Here is a 9,087-nt window from a genome sequence, read left to right as displayed (position 1 = left end):
TCCACGGCGACACCTGCATCCATTGCCTTTGTGACCTGATCATAAAAGGCAATCAGGTTGGTCTGACATGACCTGCCCCTAATGAAACCGTGCTGAAATGAGACATGAGGGACCTGAAAAGGGGTATGGAAGGGAGAGGAAGAAATGGATGAGGGGAAGAAAGGGCACGTGAGATTTTCTTTATCTATCATCTCTGGAGACTGTAGGAGGGAAAGGGACAGAAAAGCCCACCCTTGGCCCCCACAAAAAAAAAGTGGTCTAGAAGCTTAAGTCACACTACTGAGACAGCATGTTTCCTTGCATCTGGAAGGCAGAGGAAGTGGCCTTTGTGCACGTCCTGATCCACAGTGGAGACACAGTAGGTTTTGAGAGCCACAAGAAGGTGCTGGTGAGGGACCGGAAGGAGAAGCTCCTCATAGAAATGGACAAGCCCTTCTACAAACCTGGGGAGACAGGTATGAGCAATGGGACAGGCAGGACCAAGAAGAGGGGATGTGGTAGTTGTCCTCATCTGGGGATGGTTCCTGTGAGATGCAAGCCCACCCCACCTCGCAGGTGAAAGTCAGATCCATTAGTCACCAGGTACAGAAGAGAGCCTATGGGTGGAGGGCACTTTCTTTTCTGAACCAGTGCTGACCCTATCATCCCCACATGCTGCTCAGGAATATTGCACCTGTAGAACTACCTTTTGAATAAGACCTGAAATCAAGGCCAGGACTCACTGCTCCTTGGGTCTCTGAAAAATCCCTGTCAAATTTGGAAAGAATATTGCTCATTTGACAGCAGAGACCCTTTTTGCTGGACTGTGTACACACATGAACACCCACCAACTCATCCTCAGGCCACAAGCAGGGGCACAAGGGGATGCCGGAGCATGGGAAGGGAGCTGTATACTCCTCCTAGAGCCTGTCCCAGCTGGAGTGACTCACTGTATATTCTTGTTCCCTGCAGTGAAATTTCGCATTGTGAGCCTTGATGAGGAGTTTAAGGCCATCGACAAAGTGGTGAGTGTCTCTTCACTTTTCCAGGAGGCAGGGGCCAGTAGTATACTACCCCCAGGCACAGTATGTGCGGCAATCATCACGCCTCTCCCTGCAGTAAGCAAGGCCAGGGAGGATACAGTGAGGTCTCTGTAAGGAACACATCCACGGTTGTCACCTCTCCAGCTCTTGCAGTCCCTCTGAGATGGGCGTGTGGCTGCTGTAGAAACCTGAGTGTTTAGTTGGGGAGTGCTGAGACCTGAGCTCAGAGGCAGGACCTGCTAAAGGGGAAGCTGAGACCTGTATAATGGCGATCTCATTTCTCTCTTGCGTTTCACAGTACCCTCTGGTGCAGCTGCTGGTGCATGACCTCTTGGACCTGTCTTCTCAGCTCCACATTGCCACTGACACTGCTGGAGTGCACCACATCTCCTGGCTGAGTCCTGCCCTGCTTCCCTTCCCCTGAACTGTTACCAGCAATTAATGGTTCTGGGGGTGGGGGAGGCAGGCAGGGGGTGACAGGTAGCTGTCAAAAAAGGAAGAGATGGGAGACTCAGGATGGGCTGGGGGCCTTCAGGCACAGAGCGAGGACGTGACTCTTGGCATGATGCTCCATGCTCACTCTGAGCATGTGTGTGGGGCTGAGCCCCCGTTCATGCCTAAGCACATCAGTGTTTACAGTGGTGCGCATGTGACCATGACTGTCCATTCCTGCATAGGATCCCAATAAAAATCGTATCAGCCAATGGCTAGATGTGAAGCCAAGGCAAGGGATTGTGGATTTGTCCTTCCCATTGGCCTCTGAAGTAGCTCTGGGGACATATGCCATCAGGCTGGATGAAGAGGAAATTAGAGATGACAAGCTAGGACTATTCACAGTGGAGGAATATGGTGAGTACTAGAGGGTGGAGGCCAGGGGAGGCTGCATTAGGGTGTGTAGGGTTGTTCATTAGATTTTGCCATTTGAGAATTACTGCCCCTGCCTTCCCTCAACCCCACCTCCATCCTGAGGTCTTGGTCCCCACTGTGCTCCATCTGAAGCCCCCCCCTCACTGGCCCATACTGCACTCTCCTAGGGCACCCTCACCTTGCTTTGGAGGAAGAAAAGAAAATGTAGCCCCATTATTCTTTCAGCCTTGAGCTTCAGCTACACACAAGTCCCTGGCCCAGACCCCTGCTGCAGGTCCTGCCCCTGTGCCCCTGTGCTCCAGGCTCTCCCCAGCCCTCCTGGGGAATCAAGCCTTGAATTCATTCAGTCATGGGGTCCCTTTTCACATCAGTAATGTTTCCTGCATCTGGAGGAACCATGCTTGGCTGTACTGAGGTGGAAATGAGCCCAGGTTTATGCAGGCCTGGGTCCCCTGGCCTCTCTCTCCATACACACTGATCTCTCAATGCTACCCTTGCCCTGACAGTAAATGGGATTGAGTTTAGGACTTGTCCACATTGGACATGGTAAGGAGCACCGTGGTGAGGCACAGCACCTGTGCTCTATGGGTGCTGTCCCCTGAAATGGTTCTGGGGGAGGCAAGCAGAGGGTGACTGGTAGGTGTCAAAAAAGAAAGAGATGGGAGACTCAGGATGGGCTGGGGGCCCTCAGGCACAGAGAGAGGATGTGACTCTTGGCATGGTGCTCCATGCTCGCTCTGAGTATGGGGCATGAGCATGATCCTGGGAATGAGCCCTCAGGACATTTGAGCCAGCCCCAGAGCTTATTGGTGTAAGCCAGCCTTGCTCTAAGAAAGCTACATTATATCCACATCTGGAGTATGTGTGGGGCACTTTAGAGAAGTGCCCCAAGGCAGCCCACTGCTGGCTTAGATATGCCATTAGCCTCCCAGTCCATCCATCCAGTGCCATACTGGTGTCTCAGAGGCTGTGTCAGGGAAAAAAGGTGAGTTCACTTCTTGGGACTCTTCCCTGAACCCATCCTCCTACCTCCATTTACAGAGCTGCCAAAATTTGAGCTGGTATATGAGGTCCCGTACCTAATTAACACTGCAGATAAGGAGTTCCAGGTCAAAGCCTGTGGCAGGTGAGTGAAACTGCCTTGTCTCACAAGCCCCAGTCCTACCCTGGACATTGGCTTCCTTCCACCACCCCTCTGGCAGCAGAGTAATGACCACTTTTCTTCCATTGCTTCTCTCCTCCCTGTGGCTTGGGGACCCCACCACAGCAGGAAACAGACTCCTCCCAATGCCACCAGGATGGGCATAGACCTCAGCTACACCTTTCCTACAAAACCTATGCCTACGCAGAGCAGGTGGAACAGGCAGTGCGGTGACTCTGAAGGGCAAACACCCAGCAGAGATCTAAGGGGAACCATTCCTGCCCCTGTTCCTTGTTCAAAGGGTGTGCTGAGACCAAGGGTGCTGAGGCTGGTTTCACCTTCTCCCTGAGCATGGGTGCCCTGTTCCCTTCACTCTCTCCTGTTGCTGAGATGTTTGGTCCCCCCTGGGGGTGTCTTCTCCCACTTTAACCCAGGTATACCTATGGCAAGCCTGTCCAGGGGGAATTAGAGGTCAATCTGACTCGAGCTTTAGATCCTTTTGCAGAAATGGGAAACACAACACTCTCTCTCATCAGCAAGGAGTTTAAGAGACAGGTGAGCAGATGGGGATGGGGAGGGAAGGGAGTGAGTCATTGGCTGAAATAAACCACCCATCCAAGTGATCTGCCTCTGTCCCTTCTAACATGTCCTTCTTCATCTGTCATGGCATCCTGTTTCTTGCCTCCTGCCACAGCGGGTCAGACCAAGCATCCAATCTGCTCATGACCCTGCTGCTTGAATTACCTCAGTAGCACACTGGCCTGGGGACACCCAACTCCCAGATAAGAGAGAAATCCAGGTGCTTTGGGGAAAGGTGGAGGGCCTCCCTGCCCTCTGACCCACAGTGACAAAAGTGGCCCTTTAGCACAGTCCGTAAAGATTCCCATTGCTGCGTGCTTCCAGGAGGAACACAAATTACCCATGCATACCAATCTTCTCCCAGATACCCCAGACCCAGTTCTACACACCGCAAGAGGGGCTGTCATTAGTATGGCAGCTACATACTCAAAGCTGAGACTTGGAAATCCAGCTGGGTCTCTGCATCTTGTGCAATACACGTGGCAGTAATAAGGCACCAGTCAGGGCTCAGGAATCATTTTGGCCCCAAAGCACAAGGCTGACTAGTGTCTAGTGCCCTTTCACAGGACTGTACAGGCTCTGCAGGACTTATGGGAGTAAAACTCTGTGCATCTGACGTGGACCAAAACATTAGCACTCTTTGACCACCTTCTTCACATCTGCAGGATACAACATAGCCATAGAGAGGCATGAAGGGCCTATGGACTGAGGGTTATGTGCTTTGTTGTTTAGGCAGATGGAGCTATGAGCCTAGTCAGGCCCCTCATCCTCATAGAGTTCATAGACATAGACTTTGACCAGGCTCCTGAAGCTTTGACCCTCACCCCTACTCTGGGTAAGTCTCTGGAACCCAAGATGGGCCTGGGGGCAGTGGGTAGAGCTGGAGGAGATACCCATCAGGTTGGGAAATGGTATCAAAACATACATCCTAACTTCACTCCTAACCTTCGCCCCTATGTCCAGGGTGTTTTCCATGGAAGTTAGGCTTTCCTGGTTCTTCCTGTCCTCACAAGGAACACCGGCATTCTGTCAATGGAGGCCTAGACCATTACCTGACTCTTTGGAGCTTACCAGCTATACTTCTCAGACATTATCTCATTACCTGGAGAAACACTATTGGGCTGATTGGAAGGCCCCACTTTATCTGGCTAACTACTGACAGCAAGGAGGATGCCCTGCCACCTCAAGCGGCAGGATACTGTGTCTCACACCTGCAGCAGTTGGTTTTAGTCCCATCTCCCTCCATGAGTGGATGTGATGTACCTAAGCACTGCACTGTTTATCTGCCCTGCGTGGGGATGCTGCCAGTCTAGTCAATATGCCTCTAAGGTTTCCCTTCACTAAGCAAGATGTCCACCATGGGGTTGATGGTCTACAGGGTTTTCAGCATCTAAAGACTGAGGAGCTGGATGGAAGGATGTTTAATATTGGGCAACATCTGCGGACTGCTGCCCCACTCAATCTGTGCTCTTTTTCTTTTCTTTGGTCCATCTCAACATCTACAGACAGACAAGAGTGGTTGTTCCACTTTTACGGTGGATACAGTGGATCTGGCACTGGCTGACCCTGACTACCAGGAATTTTTGACAACTTCATTCAAGCTGCAGGAAGAAGCAACAGGTACCAGCGGACAGAGAAACACTGACTCCTCACACCTGCTGGCTTCCGCTACTGTCCTCCTGGGAAACCCTTGACTGATTGCTTTCTTGTTTGGTGGTCCCATCCCCCTTCATTCCCCCACCCAGTGCAGGTGATTTTTTAAACTTCAGATCTTTGAAGTCGGTGACTTTCACTGAGATTTAGTTTTGATGTCTTTCAGGTATCCCCACTTTCTACCAGACCCTGGGCTACACCACTTCCTTCCACTTGTCTCCAATTGCCTGGGTTCATATTTCCCCCCAAGATTCTCTAGTACTGGAGTGTCCAACCAGCCGCTAGTGTCAGCTGCACAAACAGCATCTCTCCATCACTCAGTGCACCTCAGCCTGCCATGGAATATATAACAACCCGTCCTTGCTGTCCCCAGTCAGCCACTGAGCCTTGTCCACAGCATTACATACCTACAGCAATGTCCACAGCACTGGACTCTAGGTATGTCTACACTGGCCTTGCACTGCTCTCAAGGCTGCCTCTGAAAAATAAGGAACCCAACTACATGCTCTAAACCCAGTAATGGGGCCACGAGGCTGTTCCAGGGCTTCCCCCATCCTGCATTGCTGCAGAGCACACCATCCATTGGGATTTCCAGAAATCCTTACCCTAAGCACTGCCCCACTTCCCCTGCTCTCTGGTGTTTTTGATTCCCACATTACTTCCTATTTGGCTCTCCAAGATGCTGCCACTAAAATGGTGTCTCTCACCTTGTTGATCTGCCCAATGTATTGAGTTCTGATCCCAGCTCCAGTTCCTCTCCACTTGCTCTCTGCACCGGATTCTAGCTTCTTTCTCTTTCCTACAGGGCTGGCACAGCCTGCAACTCAGAAAGCATCTCTTATTGCATCGCTTTTGCACTGCCCCAACCACGCTCTGTGTTCTCTGCTCCTGTCACCATGCATTTCTCTGCACTGCCTTGTGTTTAGGGAATGTTGTTTCACACCCAGCCTGGGAGGGACCCACACAGCCCCTGCTTAGAAGTCCTCTAAAGAACTTTATTTTGGTCTGTGAGACCTGGAAACACAAGGCTTCATAGGCACCTGTAAATACAAGCCTTCACTGGGAGGGAACAAACGGGTGAGTTGAAAGAGCTGAATATCCAAACACCTTTCCCTGGCTCTCCAACTGCACAGTGACAGACTGGAATAGACTGGCTCAGTGGTCATGACCATGACTGCCTGCTCCATTCCTGGCAGGCAGGAGAGATGCTCCTCTGGACCTAGTGGTAGGTGTTGCCATGGAAGGCACTGGGTTTCTGACCTACTCCTGAGTCTTAGTACCAGACAGATGCATTTGCCATTTGGACTGTCAGCTCCTTAAAGCAAATGGTTACCTTGACTTTGTATCTGCTACAGTGTTTAACAAATACCTCATCTCTGCTCAGGAGCCACAATCTGGGAAGCTGCCGACATCAGCATCACTGTGGAGGAAGTGTTGATGGAATTTGTTGATTTCAATCCATTCTACAAACCTGGATTCCCATATACAGGCAAGGTAATGCCTACTGCCCTCTCTGTCCCAGGGGGGAGCCTCCCCTCTTTATACCTTGGAAGCAAGCATAGAGGAAAGGAGAGATTAATGCTGGGAATAAACCATAGGCCCTGTTCTCAGCTGCCCTAAAATGGTGGGCTCCTATTAAAGTCAATGCAGCTATGTTGATTTACACCAACTGAAGATGAGGCTGTGTGTGTCCAGCCTCCTCAGAGACTACTGAGGCTGAAGACTTCAGCAGATGAGTCCTGTGGCCAGACCTGGTTTCTGGAGGCCTTGTGGGTGCTTTTCTCTGCATTCACAGACAGTAATGTCATCTTCAGCTCCTAAACTCTTCACTCCTGCAAGCAGGCAGGAGAGGGCATTCTCTTTGTAATCCCGTCTGCATGTGAATGCAGGCCTGATATAGGTGACTGCACAGTCATTACGATAGTCCCCACAGGGAGCCCCGCTTCTGACCCCAGCACCCCAACAGGGAGCTGGAGAGCACCATGCTGCCAGGAGTGGAGAGGATGAGTGTTGAGAAGGTGATCTCCCCTCTGGAGCTACACTGTTCCAAGAGCCCCAGTGCGGTCTAGAAGGAGCTGGGCTGCCTGAGCTTTAGACAAGATGTGAAATCATGGACTTGGCCTTTAAAGCACCTGTACCACTGCTCAAGGGCACAGATGTCCAGGGAATTGCAATATCCAGGGGAATTACCTTTCTCCTCCCTAAGATTCCTTCAGTCATAGCTGGATGAATTTTTTCAAGCCAAGTCCTAGATCATTGTGTATTGCTGCTCTTAAATAGCTGCTGCTATTTTTCAACACTGGTTATTAGGATATCTGTATCCTGTCTGTCACCTATAAAATACTTCAGAGTGCCTGGTCGGAAAGGTTTTACAACTGCATTCAGCATCAGAAGCCATCCAATTTCCAAACTGCAATGCACAGTGAGTAGGAGAAAAGGAGACAATCATTTCACTTTCTTCTCTACAGATGCATTGTTGCATCGGTGACTTTCCCTTCCAAAACAAAACTGTTTACCTGACTGTGGACATCAATGATGTGGAGACCCATTGGTCATATGTCACGGATTAGAACAGTGATGCCTCTGTCATGCTAAACACAACCCACTGGAATGACACTGGTTTCTCTGAAGGTGAGTCCTGTGAGTAGACAGAAGTGGAATCAATGTCAGAATCAGTAAAGACATGAAGGGACAGGACAAAGAACAGGAGGTTCTGGGGTTTTGGTACTGAACTTTTGACTTCTCATGCCCAGTGCTACTCCCTTGGCCTGTCTCGACCAGAAAGAGTTGCAGCTTTAGCTCAGTCACACACCAAGTCTCAGAAGTGGAAGCACTTCCTTGCATGAGAGGAAACTCCTTGTTTTCCATGTCCTGCACAGCTTCCTGCTTGCCTTACCTTGCTATAACCCTGGCTCTGGATGCTTTCCCTATATTTTTTAGAATACACTTTAACACTTACTTACCTTTACCTGGTATGGTACCAACATTGCAGAGGTATAATGCCTCCAAACCTGTTTCCTTTGCTCTCTACTAACCACAATCTGGAAGATAGATTAGAACCAGCACTTCAGAGCAGGAGGACTCCATAGCCATATTCCTGATTCCCTGACCCATCTTGCTCCCCAGCTCTGTAGCTGAATTGGAACCAATACCTTACAGGTAAAACACCCCACAGACTGTTCCCAGTAGCAGCATTCTAGACATAGTTTCGTAGCTGGTAGAGTCGGAAGAGACCTGAGCAGATCACCAAGTCCAACCCCCTGCCATGGGCAGGAAAGAGTACTGGGGTCAAATGACCCCAGCTAGGTGTCTATCTAGCCTCCTTTTGAAGACCCCCCCACCAGGGTAGGGATGAGCAGCATTTCCCTTGGAAGTTGGTTCCAGCTTCGAGCCACCTTGACAGTGAAGTAGTGCCTCCTGATAGCTAGCCTGAATCTACTCTCAGTCAACTTATGCCTGTTATTCCTTGTTACTCCCAGTAGTGCTTGGTGGAACAGGGACTCTCCCATTGCCTGCTGGTCCCTCTTGACAAGTTTATAGGTGGCCACCAGATCCCCTCTCAGCCTTCTTTTGTTCAGGCTGAACAGGTTTAGGTCTCGTAGCCTCTCCTCATAGGGTCTGCCCTACTGCCCCATGTGGCAAGCCAGTAGGGGGCGCTCCTGCGTTGAGCCGCCCAGCTCCCTGCGCCCGACCACCTTCCAGGCTCCGAATGCCTCCCTAGGGGCGCCTTATGCTTGGCCGACCCCTCTCCCAGAGCACACTCGCTAGTCTGGGGGTAACGTCGCCGCCACCACCCCAAGAAGGGACTGTCTCGGCCCTGTGTCC

At 50.9% G+C, this 9,087-nt stretch overlaps 2 protein-coding genes across 4 annotated transcripts in view; both read left to right on the top strand.

Moving 5' to 3' along the window:
- Window positions 1–3,584, top strand: part of LOC109316240 (alpha-2-macroglobulin-like) — a 13,285-nt gene extending 9,701 nt beyond the window's left edge. For all 3 annotated transcript variants that reach the window (XR_002102776.1, XR_002102775.1, XR_002102774.1), the window contains exons 3-4: window positions 1,723–1,871; window positions 3,465–3,584. The gene's annotated coding sequence lies outside the window, so the exon portion shown is untranslated. The remainder of the gene's footprint in view (window positions 1–1,722; window positions 1,872–3,464) is intronic.
- Window positions 3,585–5,095: 1,511 nt separating this feature from the next.
- The window catches only part of LOC109316238 (alpha-2-macroglobulin-like protein 1), an 11,431-nt gene continuing 7,439 nt past the window's right edge, over window positions 5,096–9,087 (top strand). The window contains exons 1-3 of the mRNA XM_019544154.1: window positions 5,096–5,229; window positions 6,647–6,756; window positions 7,731–7,893. Of these exons, the coding sequence (XP_019399699.1) occupies window positions 7,873–7,893 (21 nt within the window). The 5' untranslated portion in view covers window positions 5,096–5,229; window positions 6,647–6,756; window positions 7,731–7,872. The remainder of the gene's footprint in view (window positions 5,230–6,646; window positions 6,757–7,730; window positions 7,894–9,087) is intronic.

Source organism: Crocodylus porosus, unplaced genomic scaffold (genome assembly GCF_001723895.1).
Source record: "Crocodylus porosus isolate Cpor-Errol unplaced genomic scaffold, CroPor_comp1, whole genome shotgun sequence".
In the NCBI taxonomy this organism is placed as follows: domain Eukaryota; kingdom Metazoa; phylum Chordata; order Crocodylia; family Crocodylidae; genus Crocodylus; species Crocodylus porosus.
This window is presented reverse-complemented; position numbering and strand designations above follow the sequence as displayed.